This window comes from Bombus vosnesenskii, unplaced genomic scaffold, assembly GCF_011952255.1.
Source record: "Bombus vosnesenskii isolate JDL3184/JDL3185 unplaced genomic scaffold, Bvos_JDL3184-5_v1.1 scf7180000013299, whole genome shotgun sequence".
NCBI classification, from domain to species: domain Eukaryota; kingdom Metazoa; phylum Arthropoda; class Insecta; order Hymenoptera; family Apidae; genus Bombus; species Bombus vosnesenskii.
In genome coordinates this window covers 474,360-501,855 of record NW_022882949.1, presented here as the reverse complement: position 1 = coordinate 501,855, position 27,496 = coordinate 474,360, and the positions used below count along the sequence as shown (strand labels likewise).

At 36.9% G+C, this 27,496-nt stretch overlaps 1 protein-coding gene and 1 long non-coding RNA gene across 10 annotated transcripts in view; one reads left to right on the top strand and one right to left on the bottom strand.

Annotated features, from left to right (window-relative positions):
* LOC117233799 (transcriptional activator Myb) overlaps window positions 1-25,350 on the top strand; it is a 41,229-nt gene extending 15,879 nt beyond the window's left edge. For 2 of the 4 annotated variants that reach the window (XM_033494389.1, XM_033494388.1), the window contains exons 2-10: window positions 14,763-14,928; window positions 16,427-16,591; window positions 18,312-18,633; window positions 19,044-19,356; window positions 19,441-19,850; window positions 19,948-20,264; window positions 20,553-20,642; window positions 22,760-22,885; window positions 24,047-25,350. In XM_033494389.1, the coding sequence (XP_033350280.1) occupies window positions 14,763-14,928; window positions 16,427-16,591; window positions 18,312-18,633; window positions 19,044-19,356; window positions 19,441-19,850; window positions 19,948-20,264; window positions 20,553-20,642; window positions 22,760-22,885; window positions 24,047-24,181 (2,044 nt within the window). In that variant the 3' untranslated portion in view covers window positions 24,182-25,350. Of the gene's footprint in view, window positions 1-14,762; window positions 14,929-16,426; window positions 16,592-17,438; window positions 17,556-18,311; window positions 18,634-19,043; window positions 19,357-19,440; window positions 19,851-19,947; window positions 20,265-20,552; window positions 20,643-22,759; window positions 22,886-24,046 lie in introns of those variants that run through there. The other 2 variants (XM_033494390.1, XM_033494391.1) reach the window with 2 other exon arrangements.
* LOC117233808 lies at window positions 15,595-17,407 on the bottom strand. Of its 6 annotated transcripts, none has more exons than XR_004493414.1 (5): window positions 17,272-17,407; window positions 17,125-17,201; window positions 16,895-17,063; window positions 16,390-16,496; window positions 15,595-16,299 (listed from the first exon to the last, which is right to left on the bottom strand). It is a non-coding gene; the product is annotated as an uncharacterized LOC117233808 (long non-coding RNA). The 6 variants fall into 6 exon arrangements; XR_004493416.1 differs by having other exon boundaries at window positions 16,847-17,049; XR_004493415.1 differs by having other exon boundaries at window positions 16,390-16,503; window positions 16,895-17,049.
* Window positions 25,351-27,496: the final 2,146 nt, after the last annotated feature.

Below are 27,496 nucleotides of genomic sequence, written 5' to 3'. Positions count from 1 at the left end.
AATTTTTCCACTAAATACTTTTTTTAACTAAAAATCTTCTAACAATAACATTTTGGCACTAAGATTACACTTCATGCCATAATAAAATGGTAAAGAAAAAAGAAGAAAGAACAGTTTGCTTGATGCAAAGAATTCAATATCTGGGCTCCGATGCACGGCACGAAATGTGGGCTGAGAAAAGAAAAGTAAAAAAAGCCACGAAATTGAAGAAGTATATCTGGTAAATCAAGATTCCAGACCCGTTGAAAACGCGAAATCACGTTTGGCAAAAGGAAGAAGGAAAGAATAGAAAGAAAGAGCCGAGGTGATCGAAGGATGAGAGACAAGGCACAAAGGTTCGTTGAATTTTGAAAGGTTCGCACTTGGGCGCCATCCTGGGAAGGGAAGGATCACGTCAAAAACGTGAAACGCGGAAATTATGAGTTACAACGAGGAGAACATCATACTAGACCCAAGACACACGTGATTACTTCGTGAATGATCCGCTGTGCGCGCTGCTTGGTGATGGAGTGGGGACGAAACAGAGAGATAGGTACACAGATATATCTGTTCAGAGAGAAGGACATGCGGTTTGGGTCAACGGGAGATTGCCAAAGTTGAGACGAATCCACGTGTAGGTTGTACGAGATAAACGGAACGTGTTTCAGCTGTAACTTTTGTCCGGAAACCGACTCAAGGCGTTTCATGGAAATCCGTCGTCTGATCTTAGACACTGTTTTATTCTCTTTCTGGAGGCAGCAGGATGCTACTTGCACAAGCAGAATAGGACAGGAAACGCGTGATTGGGTTTCTTAGCAATGTCTTGAATTTATGGATTGCTAAGAAACTACAATGCTAGAGGAAAGCTTGCGAAAGCGTTTAAATTAGGAAAAGATACCATGTTTCATGATATATATTGATTGATAAGCAATATAGTCATAATAGTACAACAAACTAATGGTATGTAATTGTATTAATGATATAGATCGAATATTGTTATCGAGAATTATAACGAATTTGAACAGATAAAGATAGATTTGTTTTTATCGCGCCGCTTTCGTCGCGTGTGGTACTTCCTAAAAAAACGAATCTACCGACGCGTGAGGTTACCTCGGTGCAACCAGGGTGCATAGTAAACTTAGAATACGATCCTCGCAGATCGATCTAATTTTAGATGAGATTCAAGCGGGTTTTACGACAACGAATTCCTAGAATTCGTGACAGCGTCTCGGGTACCTCGTATCTGTGCATAAAATCTCCGCTAGATCGCGCCGGTGGTCATTTAAATTCGTAACGGAGGAGTGTTCTTTTAGATGACAATTAAATAACCGTTTAAGCAGCTGTGCTTCTTTTTAAAGCTTCTGGCGGACAATATTGTAAGGCAACGACATAAGAAATATGTATAACAAGAAAAAGATAGAGGAAGACAATGAAAAAAAGGAAAGAGGGAGATGGAAAGAGATCTGAAAAGATGTCAAGTAACAAATTTCTCGAAGGGATTCCAGTTCTGCTGACGAGATTCGCGACTGGGCCTCTTGAGGAAGTCCCCCCAGAAGAAAGAACAATTTTTTCTCCGTCTCTCTCTCTCTCTCTCTCTCGCACTCTCTCGCTCTTTCTCTCTCTCTCTCTCTTTTCTGCCTACAGCCCGTTCTCTTCTCCTCATTCGTATCATTATTTTCGATGTTGGGTTTGGTACACTCGTTCAAGGGTCGACGTCGTCGTCGATCGTCAGGAGGGCATACACACAAGAGCGAGCCTGATTTCCAGCATCTGCTCCAGTCAAGAAAGACCGCAGTCTGGAACGACTTTGGCCTAGCAAAGGCTTTTGCATGCGCGCCTTCTCGTCTGTGACGCGACGCCTTCTTATATTCTATTGAGTCTTCCAAAAGCACCGGAGCATATGTTTTCGAATTGTTCTCAACCGAGGGACGGCCAAATGATAGACTGACGCCGCTTTCGTTCACCCGGTGACATGATGAATTCTAATGATCTCCTCTTGCCCTCGAATATTCCCTTCAATCATTGTGCCGCCGTTTTATTTTAATTTTTCCTTTATTAATGCCTGTCTGTCTATATCACATCATATGCATTTCTCATTCGATTCGATGATCCACTCGACTACGCGTTAGGTTATGCGTTTAGGCTTTTGATTGAATTGGAATCGTGACTCGGTTGGTTAGATTAGTTTATACAGATATAAAAGCGTAGGAATCATTTCTTAAAATATTACTTTAAAATCATATAACAGATTTGATATTTAAATAAATGTAAAAATCTATAATTTTGAGTTATGTTTGTATTATGTCACAAACTTCCTACGTCATAAAGGGAAAGAATTTCACTCAAATATTAATAAATCATAAATTACTCGATGTTCATTCCGAGCTAGCACTATCGGTCGATAATCAAGTCTAGACTCGAAAGTTTACCGCGTACCGCGTGGTCAGTTCCACGCGCGTCAGGGTCGATCTTTCGACTCGATACAGTGGCGTAGAGTCGGCTCGGGGTAGATAAAATCGAGATTCGTGCTCCGGCTCTCTAATACTCTAATCAGTCGGCATTAGCAAGGTGCGCATGGATCAACCATGAGGTTGATTCTTCGCGATGTGCAGCCTCGATTCCCACGGTGGAATTAAAGATTCACGAGGAGAAAATACCCATCGCACTTGTCATGGGAACGAGCACCGGGTGGCTCGTTGCTCGATTTACAATTGGTTGTTGTACACGGGGTAAGGCGTGTGGTGGTGCACGACGCGCACCTCCCGAGCCGAGGGGGATGAAGCTCGCTACTGAGGGGATTTCCCCCTTTTTTCTTTTCTCTCTCTTTCATTTTTTCTTCTTTTTTCTCTCCTTTTTTTTTTAATACAAATACACCTCTAGGGGCACGAGAATTTCTCTCGCCTATCTTGCTATAGCGCATGCTTTTGAACTAAAAGTGACATATGCGCGTTTCGGGGTTAGCTTAGTCGGTCATATCCCGAGAAGGATGTTAATGAAATGATATATTGTTAATTATGGGTGCATTTGTGTCATTGAATTACTATTTTGTATTATGCATCTTCACAATTTTTAAACTAAGAATTTTGTAAATTGAGAATCTAAATTTTGAATACTGAACATTTTTAATTCTAGAAACTAAAAATTTTTTAATTTTTGGAACTGAAAATTTAATTTAGAATGTAATCAATCAACGTGGAATCAGCTACTAACCTAACCTGGATACATCGGCCTCAAATGCAAAAAAGCATCGACATTATTCGAGGAATAAGACAGGAAACAGAGGGAAAACTAAAAATCCGTGTGTTCGATTGACGATTTAGTTACAGTGAAGCTCTTTGACGCGTTCGAACACGTGCATTCACATGTATGTATGTCATAGGAGCGGGTGCGCATGCTCGGGGAGAGTTCTATTGGGGGGAAGTTTGGCAATGCGAGGGCATCAAGGCAGGTGGTAGCCAGATGTCTCTCATAAGGACTTCTACCCTGATGTCGTTGCCTGCCTCGTTTGATCTTATATACATACGTACATACATGTACACGAATATTTACGTGAGTATGTGTTAGGTATATACCTATCCATGCACCCTATGCGCGGGGAACGTGTTCGAACCCGAACAAATTCGAATATACATATATATATCTGGCTCTCTTTCACGGAATGAATCGTACAAGTATGTATGTACTAGCTTTCTGACTTGTTTCGAGATTCATTTATATAAGAGCGTGTGTGGTCCGTCGGTAAAGTTCAAATACAAAGTTTAGGAGAAAATTTGACAACATTCTGCCGCGTCTAATTGGAACGGAAGTTTTATCTCTTTACGATGGAATTTTTATTATAAGCTTAGGAACCAAATACATAACAGGCTGTTTCGTTGAAACAGCTATCTTTGTTACTCCTTTTGGCGAACACAAGGTGGCGGGTCGAGCGCCGTGTACGGGTCGAGCTGTCATTAATCCATACTTTCAAAACGTGTTGCCAAGTAGTACAAGCTATCATTGGGCTCGCCATCAGTGGAACAATCGCAGGTGTATTCGTACGATTTCTTATTCGCTTTCTAATTCGTCAGCTATCACAAAATTTGATATTTCTAAATAGTCTAACCTGACATTAGGAATCAAGTTTCTCGATCGTCGTCTATATGGTTTATCTTGATAAAGGATTGGAACTTCGTTAGTTTCCTTTTTCTATCAATTATTCTGTTGGAATTTCTCCGACCGGTTCGCGAAGGAACGAAGATTCCGAAACGCGTTGACCTTGATCTTGACTCGTCTTCCTCATCCTCCTCGCTTATGGTCGTCCTCATTCAATCTTTTTTCGTCTTATCACCTTGTCGTGCTCGAGACAGATTCCCTTAATGCCATTCATGAATCAAGCAACCACAAGTCGTGCCTAGATGCCGATTGAACGTGTACTGTACATGGTTCATTGAATAACTCGCCACAGCGCCGACGTAACAGCTTCGTGGCATCGAATTCTTGATTATCCACGGATTACACAGTATTTTCTACCGTTTGAGAATTCTTCATGAATCATCGTAGTACTACGTTTTATAGATAGTTACTTAGCAACTAATATTTCTCATGACACATGGTATTAAATTCTTCGTCCTTTAATATCAAAATTGAATTAATTCGACCAAACAAACCAAATAAAGAACTCTGTAATGCGGGGCAGGGGTAGTCTCAAATCTCTCTATCAAAAAAATTATTATTAACAAAAATTATCTAATTTTTACTATACGTTCCGAAGCAAAAAATAAATATACTATCGCATAAAGTCATGCAAAACCAACGATGACCAATACTAGGATTAAAATAATATATTTCATAATATAAGTAATATAAGAATGTGTACAAGGAAGAGGAACAGTGAAAATCGTAAGGTGGCGGTAAAAGTAGAGTACGGTCCCGACAGGCAATTTGTCATGATCACCTGTCCCGCTGATGATAGAACAGCGCGCTCATAGGATCCCGTAAGACGGCGCACCGGTCTACTTGGAAATTCCGCATATTTTACCAGGGCGTTCCCTTTCATCGGTGGCTCCGCGGCACGAGAGGCTTTTTAAACGCACAAATTGAGGAACGCGCGAGTACATCATGTGTTGGTCGGCCTGTGTGGCGAGGGGGTGGGTCGTGGGGGTAGCAGCTGACGGCCAGGGACCAATGGATCCCTTGCACCTGGTCTGTAACTTTGGAAAATCGACGACAGAATCAATTGTGCCGGCAACCACGTCGCACGCGACCAAATGGGGCCCCGGATGATAACGGTTGCATTGACCCTTACTCTTGACCCGTTACCCACGGAGGAGCGGTGCGCTCTCCAGATAACACTTTTCGAATTTGTCCGCTTGAGGGATAGCATCCGGTGCATCAATTTACTAAGGATCAAGCAGTTTAATAGATAATACATAAAAGTTTATATTAGCTGCAATTTATAATATAAACATTTTGATTGTAGATCACTTTATGCTATAAAGTGTATATATAATATTATTGAAATATGTAAGGAGGTATACATTACATACTGCTTTTGGCAAGGGATTTAAAGTTTGCATATTATAATGACAGGTACATTATGGAAATCTAAAATAATTTCCATAATTTAAAAGACAAGAGATTTGAGATACAGAAGAGATTTATATTATAATGCTATAAATATTTTAATTTCTTCAAATTTCATTGTAGAATGTATAGAGGTATAGTACCGAAACAGATATTCAATTTTTTAAGTTTCTTTCCATAATCAAATATTAAGAAGTAGAATCTAATAATATAAGATAAAGTGGCTGAACATTTTGAATGAAATGTTGCCTTAACACATAGTTGGCCCTTAATTGGTTAACGAGTCACGCAGCGTCTAAGTTGAGTTTATATAATGCCGTGCGGAGGGAAGAGATATGTAATCTTGCGTAAAAGAGAAAAATTATCTGAGATTAACCACTTTTACTACAGCACTGTGGGTGCTATATAATGTACTGCTGTCATAAAGAATATGTGAACTGCGTAAAATATTGTAAAGAAACAATATGTTGAGTGGCTATAATTACTTTTAGTATTTATATAGTGAGCGCTTCTGATTGGTTACAGTCAATCACAATAATCACAATAATAGTTAAATATAGCCATCTGTATTATCAAAAAGGTTAAAAGGATTATTACGATAAAAAATTCTATTCGTAAATATCTCCTAGAATGTAAATGAGGTAGAATTGACTATTAGACTATTAAAAGAACTTTTTTCTAAAGAATTTCGAAATGAAACGTGTAGCTCTTTGGAAGAACAATAATCCGAACGTTGACCTCTCCAGTTTGGTACACAATCCTCCATTATCGCTGCAGTAGGTCCGCCATCTACAAACGTATATCTGTCACGATATTTTCAGAACGTTACATTATGCATACCTTTTTTTTCATATCTCTCCAAGCTTTGATACGTTTCTCGACCAGGCGATATGATCTCGGAAGGATACGTACAAAACGAGGCAAAGAGGCGTTATAGGTCTGCTGTCTGGCTTTTTCCGACGAACCATGACCATGGGACACACAAATAGTGGACATTACTTGGGAAGGGACATCGGCTGGTTCGCGCAATAACCTTATTGTTGCGTGACGAGCAACAGGCGGACGGAAGGAAGGAAGGAAGGAAGGTGAAAGAAAGAAAAAGGAAGATTGCTAGCCTTAGGGCTGCTCGTTGCAAACGATGGGGTAAAAGAGGGGGGACGAGAATACGGCAGACAACTCGCAAGGAAGTGGTCAAAAAGAGGGGAAAGTTCGGAACTTCGGCAGATGTCCATAGTCGCGGTGTGCGTAGCCACGATGGGTTTCTTTTTTCTCTCGCTTTCTCACGAGACGCTCGATTTTCGTCGTGAAACTCGAAAATTCGAAGAGGGGGAAATGAACGTGTAATCGCGTATCCACGATGCAATATCGTTCAGTGAATAGCTTCGTTAACCCTCTTCTTACCGCGTTCTGTTGGGCCAATAGGTATTTATTATCTGAAATTCACCAAGATTTACCTCGTTGCCTTGGTAACACCTTGTTTCTTTGATGAACCGATCGATGTAATGAAAAATACACTAAGTTGGGACGATATTTACCGTTAGTCGGTATCTGTCACAAACATGATTTGTGGACAATAAAATATTGTTGGGTGTAAATGATTTAATATTTGTTAAATTCTTAAGTACTGAATAGTTTTTTTTGCCCTCTATACCTAACAAGTAATTTCATAAATCTTATATGGTTAGAATAGCTTAGAATAGTCTTCTGTAGTTGGAAGTAAATATTGAAATTAAAAGTATTCTCTATCTTAAGATTCAATATCCGCTAACAAAAACGATAATTTTCCATAATATTCTTGTTAGATATTATTGATGCTAATAATTAACCAAATGAGTAAAACTTTTAAATCTACATATTTTAAGATTAGGAAACAACACATGTGAAAGTATAAATCTTAATGGAGATTAATACCAGATAATAGTTATCGAATTTCATTGGAATAATTGTCATTGAGATCATACAGACCACTTTAGTCATATAGCGTCCGAAGTCCTAGACAAAGGGGACAGCTGTGGCACAGCACCTGCTTGTGTCGCCACCTTTCAAGTAAACGCTAAGTGTGAGAGCTTGTTCATTCATTTCGCCTCGCAACTACGGCATGGCGCTTTCTTGTCGCCGAGGTTAAACCAGCCGATTGGAAATTTTGACCGGACGTCCTCGACCTCCGACAGTAGTTTCGCATGCTGATTTGGGGAGAGAAGGGAGCTTAGCAACCGATACGTTCAATTCGCTTGACAGCTAAACTTGAAAGAAACGGGGGGAGGAGAGGTGGGTTTGACTCTTGTATTCTCAATTCGTGCGAATTTCTAAAACAAAACATTTCTACATAAAAATGTATCATTACAAATGTATTGAGGTAGAATTATTCATTAGAGTTTACCGAAGTTAAAATATTGCCAGTCTTCTATTTAATTTGTTTCATCAAAATAATCTGAGGTTTCTTGAAGAATTGAACCAATATTATTAGTAAAATCTTACAAATTACAAGTTATAAATTATGAGTGCTAATATTATTGTGCATACCAGTAACAAATTTGACAATAAAACAAGTGTTGTTTTACACAGATCAATTCTACAAATTATAAGACAGTTGATAGTACTACTCGATGTGAGATTTTGACGCTATATAGTAGATGTCTATAACCTACAATTTGGCACTTGCTAATATTACTAATGATATTATTAGTTGGTAAATTATCATACAATGAAACCCACTTAATTTTCCTTCTTTGTTTTTTAATTTTTCTTTGCATCATAATTTGAGTGTCCTGTAGAAGTTTTAGCGGTTAGGTCAGGAAATTACAATTACCCTTTTGACCAAACAGGAAGTGAGAAGCACCGAGGTAAGAGGATAGGAAGATATAAAATCCGACGTGATCCGCTAGCGTATTACCCTTCTCTTTCCTGTGTCACCACTACTTATTCCTATCTTCCTTTTGCGTTCTCATTCGCACCCTATCCTCTCGCGTGTTCCCTTCGAATTTTGCTCTCTCTTTCTCTCTCTTTCTCTGTGTTCCCTCTCTATCACCCCATTTACTCCACGTATGGAGTTAGTGTCCTAAATTGATTAATGAGTGTCTCGGTTGAGTCGTTTCGCTTGTCCCTTGTTTCCACCGCGAGTGTCACGTGTTAGGTAAAATCGTGATGATTTTATCAGTTATTCTTCGCCAGTCCACGTGCCCTTTCTTCGACTTATCGCTCCCGCATCTTTTTTCAGCATTCCGTCTGCTTCCGTTTCCTTTTTTTTCCACTATTTTTGACCATTTTATCTACCAATCTTTTTACCAAAATTCCACATTTGGATTACATAAATAAAATAAAGATAGAAATGGAAAGAAACAGATTCTACAATTAATTAGGATCGACTACAAAAATTAAAATAGTATAGTTATCAGTGCCATTAAATTTTAAGTACTCAGTTTCGTCACTATATTACATATGCTTCGTGCTTGATTGCTTTACAAGTTAAATCAATTTGATGGTATCTCGAACGATGACCGATCTCATCCTACATCGTTTTTCGCAATCGTCATCAATAAAAAAAACGTTAGATGTCTGTTCCGTATAAATATTCATGACAGCGGTCATTTTTGTAATTTATTCGCGATACTTTCGACGTGGTGAGGCGTGAAGGGAATCACACCACCACCATTCAGGGTTAACAAACATCGTACGTTCGCACAGTGCTGATTCTTTCTATCTATATAACCTCTCTCGGCTATCGCACCGTGGTGTACATATACATACATATGTATATACGATGTGCGCACATATTTTCGCGGATCGTGAGAATGCCGGAGGAAGTCCTGCGTCTAGCCACGTGTCTCGGGATTTAAACTCAAGGATATCCGCGACCGTTAGAACTTCCACGAAGGCGAAAGCCTTTACATAACGCGAGTGAAAAAAAAGGAGGAGGAACGGATACCGATCGTCTCCGTGTATTTGCGACTGTGTATTTGCGATTCCCAGCGATATTTCTGTCCTTTTTTTTCGCGCGTCACGACTAAGTAGGTAGTAAAGAGTTGGTCGCGAAAGCTGGACCAAGAGACATCGGAACGTGGCAAAATATAGTGTGTTCTCTTTTTTAGCAGTCTTCTTGTCTCCTTCTTCTGTTTATTCTATCTCATTCGCTAATTTATTCTTTCTTCCCCATTCTGAACATTTTTTCACTGATGGTATGAATTTTTTGATAAATTGAATAATGATAGTTATTCACATTTTTGTTCTTTTGGCATATTTTGTTTATCAAAGTATTTTAATAATTGTGTGTTGTGGAAAAATAATCCATGTGTTTCGTACATTTATGACGTGTTGGTTCACACGTGACGAGGTGTATCAAGTGCACGTGGTTCGCACCGTCTCCTCCATTCTTACTTTCAAATTTGAATGAAGCCCAGTCGAATACCGGACAGACGTTCCACCATTCTGCGCACGTTCTGCCTCCGCTCCAGACTCTCGTTTAGTCATACAAAGTAGAAAGTGAAAAGGAGGATGCACAAAAATGCGATTTGTGCATTCCATTCTTGTATTCTGAGGATTTGTTTTCATGGAAATTCTACTGCACCCGAAAAAAGGGTTGTTCAATTGTTCTATGTGATTGTTATTGTAACTGCGCATGCGCACAAGGAATATTATTCTATTATAATATATAAACATTTTACCCATGTATACATTTAAATATATTTTATGTCTAATATTAGTTGTGTTTTTTAACATTGTTAATAGCTATTTTTCGTAGAAATGACATTTAGGAGTCTGTCAACTTACGAATTCAAATATGGCTGGTATCAGCTTGACTGTGTATCTAGCAAATTCTCATGGAAGACACGTTGTGAAGAGATATACCGCGATTAGACACCTCGACATGTCATGGAAGTCTATGACATTCTAGACATTGAAATTCATCGCCTGTAAGTCGGTTTTTTTCTATAACAAATATTATTATCTATAGTCCATTTATTACTATGACAATATTATTCAAATTTTGGAAAACCATTTTTGTGTGTGCAACTATATATAAATATTACTAATCTTACACAAATCACAATTATGAACAAATATATTCTTTTACAATTTACAATACTATAATCTTGACAGAAATGGCGTCTAACCTCCAAAATCCTGTCTATAAATTTGAATGACGAGGCTTTAAATTTTAAAAGCTCTGTTAAAAGAAGGTATATAAAAGTCAATATGGTTGCTCAATCAACCCTGTCACGTGCAAGTGGAGCGACAAATCACCGGCAAGTATTTGTTTGCATAGTTTCACGAATTTTGCAGTGTTCACTTTTTTTAAGCGACACGTCCTGTATGCAGAAGACATTCCACCTGAACGGCGGCACTCCCCTTTCAGTTCCTAGCATTCCCTCGTGAGTGAACGCTTCATAACGTATTCCCGACTTGTCTACAGCCGGGAACGTAAACATATGTGCACCTGCAGAAAGTCATCGTATTCGGGCAGCGAAGATTGCATTGCTAGCCTCCGCCAATTAAAAGCTCAATTACAGAGTGCATCGATTGCGTTTTATACGAATTTCTCTCACCGACGTGAAAACAGCTGCGAAGATGAAAACGCGCGTTTCCTGTAGTAGCACGGTTGCCACGTGCTTGCCTGAGTAAATATGCGCATGCGTGTTCTATGGTATCGGTCTTTTAAGGCCAGGAAACAACTGGAAGGGATAAAAAGAGGAATTTCTATTGGTTATATTCAAGATTTTATTGGTTGTTGAATAGACGCTTAATCGAGACGAGAAAGAATTGTGAGATTTTTTGTCTCAATAAGGATTAATATTGCGCTAAGGTAACATTTTATTTTCAGATTTTCAAATTTTCAAACTTTCGAACTTTTAAATTTTGAGATCTTCAGATTTTCGGATTTTCAGATCTTCAAATTCGGTGCGTATTGTGAGTTTACGTGGAATAATTTTTCGTTTACATATTTTGTACGCATTATTTCACCGCCCTTAATGGCTTAATGAAATGTAAACTAGTGACGCCTGATTTGCCGCTGACTTTCATGGGACTTACATACATAAGTACTTTCGTTTTCTTATCTCGATACCTACTTCGGTGATGGATGAAGGATTCCAAGAAGTTTCACTGGGATAGTGATCGCTGCTTTCGTTGTTGGACATCGATACGACACGAAAAGAAAACATGGTTTAATAACAAAATGATCGCTTTCAAAACACACTTGTGTACACATACTAGTACAAATAACAAATGTAAAGATAAAAGAGGCATATCGTAAACCTTCCATTGGCGAAACATTTTTGAATTCATGATAAGTGAAGCCTAATAGAGTATAAGCAAATTTAGTGATTCTCTTTTCATGCTCTTCGGTACTTTTTCACCCTAGTGCACTCGCCCCTTTCTTTCTGTCTCACCAACAAGCAGCTGCGCGTACCGAGAGAAGAAGGTGGCTTATGTGATGTGTGTATGCATGTATGTATGTATCTGGCAATGAAGTACTTACAATGGAAGGTTATGGAACGATAACGCTTGTAGGATGCCACAAGTATACGCGTCATATAAACATATGCGAAACGCAGATGGTTGGTGAACCTTATCGTTGTCATTATTTTCCGCCCTGAGCCTACAGAGATACCCCTCGGCTCTATATTGCTTCTTAGTTGATCGAAATGAAGATTACCAAATAATAGTAAAATATGTATCAATTATTAAATAGTAATAAATAATAATAAAAAAAATGGTAGCATCCATTATTAGTAAAGATTATAATCAATCACGATGAGTCCATCAAAATTTGTTAATTAAGGATTCAAGGGTAACTGGTAATTTCCGGCGCTGGAATCCTACTTTTACCATATCGCAGTAATAGGCAGCAATTATTTCTTGCCGTTGCGCTTCCATCAATTAGTGAGTTTGTTATATTATAATTAAATTTCGAAAGACGGGTCTAATTTGCAAATTTAACGCTAGGATTATAAAAAAAAAAACTTCAGCTGTCAGCTTATCGGTTGGATTAATGGCTTTTTGATTTGTTTCGGTAGTATAAAGGTTATGATATTTTAGTACTAATAAGGATGATGGCACATCTTTTGATACATGGGAACGCAGTATGAATTCGTCACGTATAATTGACGTGAAAATGAAAATTAGGAATAGTTATAGTTATTAATATTTATTATATTTATCATTATATAACTTTAGTTGCACTTTCTTTATTTTAATAAATCTTTGATAAAGATATTTTCTAAACTAATAGAATTCCAATTAAAACTTGTTTTAAATTCTTGATTCCCATAAAATATATAACGATTTCAAATTTTGTATTATTATGTATCCAGCAATGTCAAGTGTAATAGATCTGTTTAAAATATTGGAGATCATATTACATCATTTTCTGCACGTTGATTCGAAATAATTGTGTCAGAACAATGACCAACGGTTCGGTATAGTGAACTTTTGTGCTCGGTTTCGCTCGGGCGCCGCTGCGGTGTCTTTGCAGCGTACTCTGACGGAACAAAGGGGTTAAACGAGCGCCGTTTGGTGAAGGCTCGCACGATATAGCTGCGTGCAGCGGAAATGCCGGTCGTGGCCTGCCTGAAACAGTAAACATAACAAGCATTCGGACCGTTGCGTTTGATTTCTCTATGTGGAGGAGTACATAACGTTATATACATACGTGTGTGTTTCATCTCGAGCTGACCAGTTATCGTCGTCAAATTACGTCATCCGGCAAACATAGACTCCACAGTGGCTGGAATGTAAATACGTTGGTATAACGTGCAGCCAACTGTTGGCTAATTGCACTTGACGATGGATTATTGTGTAATATCAGCTCTGTTGCCTTTCCACGAATGTGAAACTTTCTACACATTAGTCAAAGAGGCTCCTTTTGAAGTCATTTTACTACACTTATATGGCACTATTATTTTTTTTAGAAAAATGAGCAAGGAATTAAACGAATACAACGGAGATTCTTAGATGAGTAATTAAATATTAGACAAAATCTTTGAGATAGAATCTTTCTCTCAGTAATCGTTTTTTAAGAGTTTCAAGTAATAAAAATTAATAATCAAAAGTGTTTTCTTAAAGTACTTCTGATTGACTGGAACGAATACCATTAAATTCAAAATAAGGAACATCCTGTAAAAAATTGAGGTTAACAGAGTTTTGATTGATGAAATTATAGCAGATGACCTTGACAGATACAGTGAACTCTTTCATCTGTAATGAGGTTATATATATCTACTGTATGTGTAAGTTACTTCCGGGTAGAGTGGGACGCTCTTTCAGCTTCCTATCATGAAAAATATATAAAAGAGAAACATTTATGTAAATAATAAATACAAACTGAATAAGAAGAAATGAATAAGAAGAACGACAAATTGAGTAAAAAAGTGGGTGATTCTATCTTTCTTTTTAAATTTTGCCAAGAGCCTTTCGTAAAGAGAAGAAATTAAGGAATAGTGTGAGAGGGGGGGGGCGGGAATGAATAACGATCATTTGCGGAAGAAGTAGACAGGAAATCCTTGAAGATGATGAAGGAACAAACCATTTGTAACCGCAAAAACTGACACTGGCCAGACTGTGGTCAAGATTGCCTCTTGGTTGGCGGTTTTAGGAAAGGGTGAAGAACAAAGGGGTGGTGAGTGCGCGATAGTTCCTTCGACAAAGAAGAGGAAGAAGCGCGCGCAGGATGGATGGTCAGCCATCCATGATTTCCCGTCTTCGCCTTTGTACGGACAAAAAAAAATAGCTATATCCGTTACACGTTCGCACGTTCGATTTTTTCGCGAATTTTTACATCCCTCTTGAACCACACTCGTCTTCAAATTGGATTGTATTGTAAAAAAAAAAAAAAAAAAAAGGTTTCGTAACGTCAGTGTGAGAATTTTTGTTGAAGAAAGATTTCTTATGTATCACTTTCTAGTTTCAATATTGTTATAAAATATTAATCAAAAATAGATTTTGGCTTTAACATATTGTTACACTTTCTTCACTTTTATTTCTCTAAGAAATGAAATAAATGAAATGACAATTATTAGGAAGGCATTTGTGGCCATTCCAGATTAAAATCAATACATTTGTAAATTTTAATTTTAAGTTTAATAAATACATATTTGGAAAAATATTTTTCTTGAGGTGTAAACGTTATTGTAAATCAAACTTCAATTGTGATATACCTTTAATCACGAATTTCACGTTTATGATTTTCAAGTTACTGAAAAACAATGTTCTTTCTGTTTCTCTAGATCGCGCTCTGGTTACGATTCTAGTAGCGGGGGAGAGTCTGACAACGAGTACAATATCATTGCTTGTCGTGGAGCCAGCAATCAGTCGCAGAATCCAAACACGACAAATGCGAGCAGTAATGGTCAAGGAAAACACATAAACAAAGGAAGATGGACCAAAGAGGAGGTAATCAATCGGAAATCCCATGTTACATATTCTGAAACATTTAAATTTGAATTTTTTATTTACTTTTATAATTATGTATACACAATACACGCATCTATAACTCAAATGTTGCAAATTTTTTCATTGTTGTAAACACTGTCAAAAAAAAAAGTAGCAAAAAGAATTAGTGATTTTGTTTACTTTTAAAATTATAAATATAACTGCTAATTTAAACGTTGCGAATTTGTTCAGTCTAGAGAAGATTAAAAAATAATAAAAATTTGATTCCCCCTAAAAGAATTTTCGTGAAACTATTTAGAGAAATTGAACTGGACCAAAGTTCATTGGTCACCGTGATAAGAAAAATGTTCCACGCTATTTTCCTTTCCCCTGTTTCTCTGTGACGCACCTTGATAGCTGAGAGAATGCACACGTGATCGCGTCATTATACCGTGACTTTGATCGGATGTAACGCGAAAGGGGAGGATACAATGAGCATAGGCCTCGAAAAAAGGTCCACCCTTCGTACCTTCTACAACGAGTTACGTTCGCGGGCAGATGCCCTCGACCACCCCATAGTCATATGCGCGGCTATAAAGAACGGGCAGCGCCGTATGGTTTCCCGTGGGAAACATCACATAGGCCTATCGATCCCATTTGTTACATGACTTTTTTCATTCTCTCTCTTCTTATTCTCTTCTTTAATCTGATGCAATTGCCAAGTGAAAATTCTCATACATCCATCTTAAAATTTGGAATATTTTATTCCCTATTTCTTCTTCTATTCTCTTCTTGAATCTACAGTATCTCTATGGTATCGTGTAATCCTCGGTATTTGAAATTTGAAATATCTGCATCATTTTATAATTTCGTACGATAGAGTCATTTCTACATTACTTTTTAATTACAACCACATCCATATAGTAAATGTTATAGTACTAAAGTATTAAGCTTCATCTCCATATGAGTTTCGTTTTTTTCTTCGTATTTCTAGTTTAATTTCTTCCATAAAAACGTGCCAAACAAACCTGCAAAAAAGACTGCAACTTTTATACTTCTCCATATTCGTTTCTAATTATAATTCCATCCATATCATAAAAGGTTAATGTTGCAATTAAGCTTCATCTTCATATGTACATCATTTTTTTTTTTTACTTTTAGCATAATATTTTTCACAAGAATGTATCTGATTAATTTGCAAAAAAATTGGAACTTTCAATTAAAAAAAAATAAAATTATACTGCAGGTATTAAATTAAAAGATATCATCCAAAAATTAACATAACTAAAAATGATGCCTTTCTCGAATGTTTAAATCGGAAGTATACATTGCACGAGTAAAATTATTAACATGAATTTAGCACAGCAAGTCAATGGTCTTCTTCACACGCACCTGTTTTAAGACAGGGTAATGTTTGTTAAAATATCTTGCATTGCATGTGACGTTTTAAGTTACCACCTTACAGCGTTACATTGCTCCTACCTATGTGTAATATATGTTCCATTTAAATGGGTTTCAGGACGGTCTGTTGAAGCAGCTAGTAAGCAACGCCGAGCAACTTGGGACCGGACTTCGATGGGATGTCATAGCTGGCCACTTCCCAGACAGAAGTGACGTTCAGTGTCAGCAAAGATGGGCGAAGGTTGTGAATCCGGAATTGGTCAAGGGACCATGGACAAAAGAGGTAAATTAATGAAATTAAATTCTTATTTAGTATTTATAAGTAAAGACGAATTTACACATTTTTTATTTTGTATTCCTTTGTATAAAGTGAGGAATCTTTGATTCTTTTACTATTCTATATATGTAGATCCTAATTTAGAAGTTAAGATTACTCTAATTTAGGACTCTAGTTCAGTATTGCAAATTCTAAATAGAAATTAAGAAAATATTATGTTATCGTTAGTAACTAGTATTTGGGTTATATATATATGTATACCTTTGTTTGATATAGTCACATTGTAATAAAAGGTTAAGTTATATCAACCTGCTTTTCACCGGATGGCCAACCAGTCCAGATTTCGCGAAAGTTCGGGAAGATCCGTTACACCCCTTCACCCATCATGGGCAGGTCTGTCCACGTATTTGGCAGAGGAGACGTTTGAATTGACGATCGCGTAACGGTTCCTTGCAACTTTCCCTCTGGAACAAGGAAACTGTCTTAAGTTTTTCATATCTGCTTTAAGAATGTATCTGTATCAGGTAGTCTATAAATACCGAGTAAATACACATCAAGCGTTTCCTCTATTGACCACCAGATGTCACCATGAGCCTGTGCTATGAGACCTATTGACCTATTATTGCCATCAATAATAACAATGTCCTAAACCTATGCAATTTAATTTTGTCCAACGAAAACCTAACCTAAATACCAATTTCGACTTAAAACGCTCCAAGGTCATCACTTCCGCACCAGTAACGATCAAGATGGTTCTTCTTGGGTGCATCTAAAGCTTGAAGGTTTGAATTCATAACGGCACGGCCCTGCACAACACGTACGCCTACACGTAGCGGAGGCAGCGCTCTCTTTCTCTCCCTCTGTCCGCCGACGGTCGCCACGGTGGGGTATGCAACAAGAAAAAGAGCCACGAGAGGTCCGCGGAGATGCTGCGTCGTCGTCGTGCCAATGCACTTGGCAACAGCCAAGGGCAAGTAAAGCCTCTGAAAGTCGCGTACACTCCGTCATGAAGAGGCCCTATATTGGTGTGCACCTGATTCTTCATGGTGTAGGAGCGTCCTCGTTGCATCCTCTTTCCCCTCTGTCCTTTCTTCACTGTTTTCGTTGCTTCTTTCCCTCGGTGCACTCGAGGATCATCTCCGCGTGTGTCCTCTTCTCCTTTCCTTTCCGCCGCCTTCTCTGGACCTACCGCCTTGTTCTCTTACCTTCCTTCGACTCTTCTCCTCGCCTTCGAGAAATTACTCGCGTGTTGGACCTGCCTTCCGGTGAGAACTCGTCCGATCAGAACTTTCACGGCGCTTTGGTTGCTTTTCAGGGAGCAGGATGTCGCATCTGGTGAAAAGTCGACATTCTTTAATCGAGATTTTTCAGTCGACAAGTAAAGTTCTGGTTTAATACTAAAATTTTTGCACTCTGGTTTTTAACTAATTTCTCCCAAAAATTCTCTCCTAATTTATCTTTGTACTAAAAATGATTATTGTCAGTTTACATCAAAACTTCACCAAACTTACAGTCAAGATTCTGAATCCTATATCAGTCGCGACATCTAGTTTTCAAACGGCAATACCAATTATAAAAACAAATATTAAAGTAGTCATATATTGAAAATGGAAAAGTCAGCATATAAAATACATGAGTATCAATTTTAATGTCCTATCAGTAGTTTCATCCATCAATCATAAGTACTCGAATCATTCCGTGTACTGATGATCGGTGACATTCGCAGGAGGACGAAAAAGTAGTAGAATTAGTGGAACGATACGGACCGAAGAAGTGGACATTAATTGCCCGACATCTAAAGGGCCGTATCGGTAAGCAGTGTCGGGAAAGATGGCACAACCATTTGAATCCGGGCATCAAGAAAACTGCGTGGACAGAGGCGGAGGACAGGATTATTGTGGAAGCTCACCGCAGGGTGGGAAACCAATGGGCGAAAATAGCAAAACTACTGCCGGGCAGGACGGATAATGCTATAAAAAATCATTGGAATAGCACTATGAGGAGAAAATATGAAACTGAAGATGGTGGTAGACCCACCAGCACAAGAGGTTCTTATCAATCCATTGATTATGTTATTATTAGAATGCCAATATTTATGCAAATTTATAGTTTTATGAAACCTTTATTTTATTTTCATATTTTATAACTAAAATAGGGCTATATTTTGGATATTTGGATAATTTATGTGATTTTACATATTATGTGCATTATATGCATTTTTGCATCTTTACATTTTCTACGAATGTAATAAATAAAATCCACGTGAATATAGTTTGAAAAATAATCTGTATTAATTCCTATTTTCAATCTTTATCTTCAATTTTTAAATTTTAATTGAAATATAAGCTAATAGTGATAAAGAAGAATATTAATTTAGCTAACTGAAATTGATATATTTTTGTAAAAAGTTAGATCATCAAAAAATGGAACATTTGATAAAAGTGAATTCCTCTTACAGGAAGAGGTAGGAGAAAAGCTACAGAATCGTCGGTGCTCTCTAAAGAAGCAGAGGAGGAAATCTCAGGTCGTCTGAAGGTAGATTCGGCGAACAACGAAAACTGCACAACTGTGTCCACTATGCAGCAGCAAACTCTGGGTATCGACCAGCTGGACTGGAGTAGGGCTTGGGATAATCAACAAAATAACCAAACTTTCCAAGGTCTTCTGAATCTGAATGAACGGCCGCACAATAACGAATCTCGAGTAGATACTCCTTCAAAAAGAGGAAGTTCTTCTCGAGTCAAGACTGAACAAATTTCACCTTTTACAAAGTATGTTATTAAACAAGTTTAAAAAATAAGAATTTTCAAGTATTTAATGAAGTTACCCATTTACTAACAAGTCTATTTATATAGGTATTTTGATATGCAAATACAAGGTGAAGCGACAAGTTCAAAGAATTCAGAAATTAGACTAATGCCCATGCCAGACCTGGAGGAAATGCCAGAAGCCATAGCGGAGAAAGAAAGGAGCAGTCCACCCCCTATTCTCCGTCGACGTAGAAATACTCAGGTCCTTCAGCAGAGGACGGAAATACCTGAGAATATGAACCAGTCTGATTACTTGTTAATAAACCAACAACAGCAACAATCTGGCGTTACCACTCCATCCACGCCCATCAAACAATTGCCATTCAGTCCGTCACAGTTCTTGAACAGCCTGAGTCCTGAAACCTCCCCCTGGCCACGGGCAAGTACTCCTAAAGGTAGCAGCCCTGGTCCACTCACTACACCACAACCCACTGGTCTGCGACGAAGTCAGAATGGTAAGGTTTTTGATAGAATCCTTCGTTCCTAGCTTTCTAATTTTATCTGGAACTTGATAGACTGTATATTGTTACTATTATTATATTTTTGTTATAGATGGGAACACACCGAGAACGCCAACACCGTTCAAAAACGCCTTAGCAGAATTAGAACGGCGCAGCGGCGCGACTACTCAGTTACCTGCCACCCCAAGTCGTCTGGATGCTCTAACGGAGATCATCAAACAAGAAACCGACCGTGAATGTCTAGCAGGGACTAGCACCATCCTTCAAGACTCTGGTTACAGCACGATTAGACGGCGGGGTAAAGAAAATAGCGCTCCTGGTGGAAAGAGAGCGCGTAAAGCTCTCTGTCAAGCCTGGGCGAACGCTTCCCAGGATAATTCCGAAATAAGTTTCGTTGTAGAAACGCCGGTAAGTTGTATGTCGATATTTAGAGTGTAACATTAGCGAATATTTATGCAAAATTCATATTTTTATAAATATACTTTAAAAAACGGGATTTAAGTAAAGAATTGTTTTATCTGTTACATATTAAAACGAATATCCTATTTCGAATATTTTATGTACTTTTACAGATTATATACATCTTATGTATTTTTGCACTTTTAAATTTGCCATTAATGCATAAAAATCCGCAGTCTAAACATTAGTATATAAAATTGTTATTTAATTCACTAATTTATTTTCTTTACATTACAGAGTAAAAGTTTGGACACATCGGTATTATTTTCACCAGCATCCATGGCATTGGAGGATAGTTTCTTAACAGCAGGAACTAGCCCCATAAAGGTAGAGAACCATGTCCATACTCAATCACAGATGCAAACTCAACCCGCCCTATCCTGGTATTATTCCCGTACCAATCGCCTCTAGACACGCTAGCCGGCCTTTTCTTAACTCTCTTATTTTAACACTGTCTTTCTCTCTCCTTTGTTTAGTATATTTTACTCAATCATGCCTGCCTGTCGATTAACGTTAAATATGTCTCGCCCCTTCTCTATCTTTCTCTTCGATTTTTCTTTCCTTTTAATTTATGACTAAATGTTATAAAACCAAGGCGCTCGAGGAATTAACCTTGTATTTGTCCTTCGTAATTGTAATGATTATTGATTCCCTTTTGTCGCCCTAGTATCATCCAATCCAAAGATTATTAGCGATCTTTTTTTTCTTAAGTCGTAAGTATTATAATAATAAAGTAACACGACTAACAATTAATAACGACGTAAAATATCGGTTTGATTTATTTATATGATTAATTTATTTTTTCTTTTTGACAACGCGTATGCTTACCTTGTTAAATTATTATTTATGCATATAAAACAATGTTATGTGCTTGAAGCGAAACTTATGATCATGAACTAAGGAAACAATGGGCTCAAAGGAGCCGTATTATGAAGTACTTAATTTATATTTTTGCGTGTATTACAATGTTTATTTTTTGGCCGATGTTCATCATATTATATTCTACATACATTGCAAATATCCAGACTCTTTGGTTTCGATGCACGTAGATATGTATGGTCGATCTTGTTTTGTTTTTGTTTGCTTCAGTTTTTTCCTTCTACGATTAATTTTACGAAGAATAAAATTATACCTTAGACTCGTGTCATTAATTTCTTTTTATTTCATTTTGTTGACGTTTATTCGTGTAAATTATTTGTGTATATTTAGTATTTTGGGAGCGAAGTAAACTGAAAACACTTAACCCAGTGAAACTTAATTTATTATTTATTGTTATATAAAAAGATAAGGAATAGTCAATTATATAAAAGCTTTTTTAAAATGCTATTAGTAAGTCCTACCTTCAAAAGTGGCTAAGTTATTATAAGAACAAATCCTGTGCACAACAGGTTAAACATGTGTGTATGTAAATTTATAATATAGTATTAGTATCTAAATACTACGATTATTTAATATTTAATTACAAGAGACTATCGATTATACCGAAGTGTTTCCAGTTTTAGTTTCGTCTCCCTAGTCATTAATAAAGTTCAATATTAAACGGGAGGATGGATCACCGGTGATCCACGCGGCATGGAGCGCGTTAACCATTTTTGTACACATTCCAAATTGTATATCCTCGCGACTCCTTCGTCCTTCGATCGTTTCCCGGATCATGTCTCGTATAATTATATATAATATATATATATAGATACATATATATATATTAGAAATAAAAGATAACGTTTATTTATTATCATATTAATATATATACATATTATATATATATATTTTTTTTATTCCTTTGGTAATAACGTTGAGTTGCCGCATGTTCATAACTAACTCAAACGTAAAAACGCCCTTGTACAGGCCTGGCCTAGCGTACCAAAGTATTTCTTCATCCTGCATCCCTCATCCTTTGTGTCCTGAAAGTCGACAAAGTCCAAAGAACAATTTTTTCAAGCGGTGACTCCGTCGGTCGCGAGATGCCGCTCTCTTCGATACCAATTCGCAACCGTGCGAAGAAAATGAGAAAAAAAAAAGGGAAAGCAAAATACCTAAAAGGCCTAGTCATTCTACGATGAAACGTGGTAGAAATCTTAGCATGAGTGTGAAATATGCCCCAGTGAAAAAAACATGAACATATAAAATGATCGAACTGACATATAGTCCTCTAATTCTTCGAAAAAGCTCCCCATAACCTCTCTGTTTCTATCTAAGTATGTCCTTTCTCCCTCTTTTTCTTTATATTTTTATTCCCTCCCCGTTTCTCTTTCTTCGTAAGACTTTTGACTGTCTTAAAGACTTTTGAAGTCTATATTGACGTTGAAAATTTTTAGATCTTGTCAGTCGAATATTTTTTCTCAAAAAAGAAAAGAATAGGAATAATTTTCGAATAGTTAGACATTTTCTATAAATGCGTTCTTTTAATCGCCGGCTGTAGCTAGTGTGTCTATCCTTTCTAGACTTCCCACGACTTTGTGTCCATACAACGGAAGCCTAACGCCAAGAGAGCAATCACGTTCGACGCGTTCGACAGTCCCTGTTGTATTCTCAGCCCTCTACCGCTTAGGCCAGTCAAACGTGCCAAGGTGAGTGGTTTCTTTTTCTTTCTAAAATCTGTTCAACCCTCGATAGGGTTAATCGTGTTAGAGATTTGATATTTTCGTGTCAGATTTCTGCTCGCATCACTGTGGCATTTAATTTTTGGATACTGAAAGACATCTGTCGCGAGAGATCGGATTTCCTTACAGTCTAGACCCTTGTAGTATTACATAGCTTCTGTCAGTCGATATTAACTACCAAAATTGGTTGATTAATAGATAATCTTAAATATTTAAAAGTTAGTAACGTTTATTCTGCAATTTTTTAAATATAAGAAGCATATTTACGTATGTAGTAATTCCAGCATTAATTTAGATATAAATATCTTAGATGTCGCTAATATATCTACTATCTCGTATATGAAGATCTCAAGAGAAAGGTATGAAGTGCATTTTTGTTGATTTTCTGATTTTAATATTACTTTGTCTGTTGAGTATTGTAACTCGAACCGTAAAGGGTAATGTTAGGCCAAATTTATACCACGGTCAAGAATAATTGCTATTTTTAAAAAATAAAATTCATGCTTCGATTACCTGATAGCCAGTATGCAGGTACTACGCAGGAGCAATTTAACATATATTTAATGGCATGTGCTTGTAGCTTCTTCACATTGTATTTTCCACAGCCCAATAGCAAAGATCCTATCATAAGTATCAGATGATCACATGACGACCAATTTAACGTTTCGCTATCAGAGTACGTGTTTTGGAATATTTCACAAAGGTGTCCATAGCATTGCCTTGCTGTCCATCCCCATGCATACAGTACTGGGCCTTTATCCCCCAATAGAAATACAACACGCTGAGAACGTAATGGTAAAGCAACAGTATTAACGATCGCTTTCAATTCAAAACAATGCAAGAGCGAAAATAACCGGTTAAATCCATGACTGAACAGCCCTCCTGCCCTCAAAATATCATGATTAAACGGGAGAATTATGTGAATCTTAAGTCCACTCCTCTGTAAAAAATAGGAAATGTGATTTCTCCCGTTCTTTCCGTATGCTCTTAGTATATGATAAATAGACCGCAGATTCTCTTATTTTAATTATGTCCACAAAAATATGAATTTTATAAAAATCCGCAATTTAATGATAAATTTATGTGATTAATACCGAAAGATACATAATTTGATTTCTTTGATCACAGCTACAATTGGAGGCACAATGGACAACAGTGGCATGTGGACGCACGCGTGATCAGCTGGAAATGACGCGAGCCGCCCGACGATTCCTCAGCAGCCATGGATACCTGCCATTACGTCCTCGTTCTCTGAACTTTTAACAGCCTTTCTGCAGCCGGTCGCAGGGGTTCGGTCGCACTTCGTGGTACAAAAAATGCGACATTTAACTAGTCGTAATTAAAAATACACGGCGCTTCCGTTTAAGGAATATGGCCTTTTTCTATCAAAACTGTCGAACGAGATGAGAAAAATAAAAAAACATGGCGAAGAAAAAATAAATCTATTAGACAATTTTCTTACAGACTAAATACGAATGCTTTGCGTATTGGAATCACGTTTTGTAATCATCTTTTGTAATGTAACCGCGGATGTAATATTGAAGTATTCCGATACATAGCGTATATATACAAGCAGTCGAATTCTGTTTTAACAAAGAAAACCATGTTTCATCTGAAATTGCATCTTGAAAGGAGAGGAAATGTCACGCTTTACCAACACTTTTGTTTATAGTTTGTTCTTAAACTCAAGAATAAACAGCAGAAACAAAAGCAAAACAAAAGACACTTCTGCCTTTTTTTGTAGATGATAAAATGTTGCTACTGTAGTGGCTTATAATTAATAAACGTGAAAAGAAATAATATAGTAAAAAAATAACAATAATATAATCTTTGTAACAGTTTCTTACTTTCGTAAACATTGCTTGTTCCTGGTGGGATATGTACAAATTACATACATATGTTGATATATATATGCAATTTTTTTAAGGGGCATCAGAGATAGCAATGTTCACGTAAAGAAACTCTCGCATGGATTACATACAATTTATTTTGTACTTGCAAACGTCGAAGAATTTCTGACACTTAACGTAGCGACTTCTTATCACGTTCGTACAAAAAGATAAAAGAATAAAATAATAGTCGGTTTATTTGATACAATAGTATATATTATATAATATAAAACAAAAGCATTATTGCGGCCATTATGTACAAAGAGCCTTTGTAACTGATATTTAATTTACAACTGAATAATAAAGACGTGATGATAATCACACCAAAAAATAAACGGTTGGTACTATTTTCCTGTTTTTAACCAGCACGACACATGTTGTCTGAAAGCCTTACAAATTGAGAGAGGTATGTCACGATTTCGTTTTATCGTGCTACGTTGTTAATACAATAATGTATTCAATACAATACAATAGTAACAATAATTCAATTTTCGGCGTACATTGGTGTGCTACTCTTATGAAAACTTGGAATGCCATGGAATGGACAAAAGAAGACATAAGTGCTTAGACAATGATCAGCCCGTACACATCGACAAACAATCAAAAAAAGTTCGACAAAAGTTTCACAATTATAGTGAGTTATATCGAGTGTGCCTAACCAACTCAATTTTCTTTTCATTTGAGCTTCAAACATGGTATGTTACCCTAAAGGTGTCTTCTCAGACTTTGCCGCACGAAGACACGCGCTTTACCTCATATTGGGAGTAGAATTACAGAGTATCTAAACGCAAACGGTACAAGATTATCCAACAGTACATTCAAACTAGAGACGATATGACCATAATGTTCATTAGTGATGCAGTGAGCGTCAAACGTAACTCTAAGGCTCCTTCGATACACGCGTTTTCTCTACACGTTCCAACGCCATACAGAATTTACGGTTCCTTATAGAACCTCGAAGACAAATTAGTAAACTACAGTACAATATTAAATACGAAATTACCTCCTTTCTTTATTATCCTTCATTATCAATTGTACATTCTTTATGATCTGATTTTATGATCTTTTTAACACTAAAAATGAATAAAGTATGTTTACTTTCTTATTAACCCTTTGCGGACGAGTGTTGGCAAATAGCCGCCCAAATCTATTCACAGTTCCGGACACTTATTTTGAAGTGGCTGGCGTACGTCTACTTTTCTGAACAATAATCTAATGCGTATTTACATATGCGTGTAGTAAACTAAACAGTATTATGTTTTTGATGAAAGAAAATTATAGATCTTTAGAAATTTTATCTTCCGTATAACGTAAACTCGCGATGTAGAATGATGGTCGAGTCAAAACGAATTTCAGTCTTTCATTTCCAGATGAATCAGCAAGCTTTTTGTGTCTTATACATTTTTTTTAATACCTTATACACGATGCCTAAAATATCCAGAAAGAACATGTTCGATAGCGATAGTAGTGATGACGAGCATTATTTTGAACCTGACAAGATAGAAAACGACGATAGTGTTTCAGGCAGTGGAAACGAACTCCGTTCAACAAGGAATCGGCTCAGACGTTTCAATATTTCTAGTAATAGTAACAATGATGATGAACTAAATATTGATGAAAATAATACAAGCCTCGACAATGAATAACGCAAACGTTCAACGTGTATATTTTCTCAACTGCGCGTGCCAATACCTCTCGTCTACCGCGATGCTCGCTTGTCAAGCGGACCCGTCCGCAAAGGGTTAAATATTTAACTAATTATTTAATTTCAAAAGAAAATACTGTCTTCAGTTTATTTATTGGATATATTTTTCTCAATAGCAGTTGGAATGAATAAAAATTAATACCATCGATTGCCTTTGTACATAAATATTGTTCTAGCAAGCAATGTGAATCATCAACTAATTGTACAGAACCAGTTAGACGTGTTAGTCCTGTTTAAAATTTATAGTCAATTTTATGCATGTTTTCTTGGAAGAAAATGAATCAAAAGCGTTCATCTTCTTTACTACGATAAATATATAATATTTACTTCCACTATTACGTATGAATTATGTTAAATGTCAATTATTTATAAAGTCGACGAATCTGTAATATAGTGTATCGAATTAAATTAAAATCAAAATATTTCCGTTACCAAAAAAATGCGCAGTTGCAAACGCGTGCACTAAAAGATGCCTAAGCATACGTACAACATTACGAAGTATATATCCACGAGTTGTTTTTAGTTCACAATAACATGATGGTAATGCCCGATAAAATTCGATAGATGAATGTCGAAGCCTGAAATTACACAGATCGAATTTCACAGTTTCGAAAGGCTTATGATACGATTATTTCGTAAAGTTTCAAAGAATTATCGTGTCAGGTATTAGCTTACGTCACCCAACTATCTGAGATTCCCCCGCGCATTCTTTTTTATTTTACATGTAGGACGATCGTATCAAGAAGTGACTCAAGTAATCTTTGACTAGATGGCGATCTTTTCGAAAATTGCGCGTACGATAATTCATTAAGGAATAAAATGTGTCTTATTAATAATAATCTCATCAATTTCTATCTCTACATATAGCTGCGTAATATAACATCAGGGAACTATGTGTAATAGATAATATAGAGGAACTCTTAGCTGTCGATTATAACAATAGCTAAAAGAGAGGGGGATTTTTTCTTTCTTTGACTAGTACTA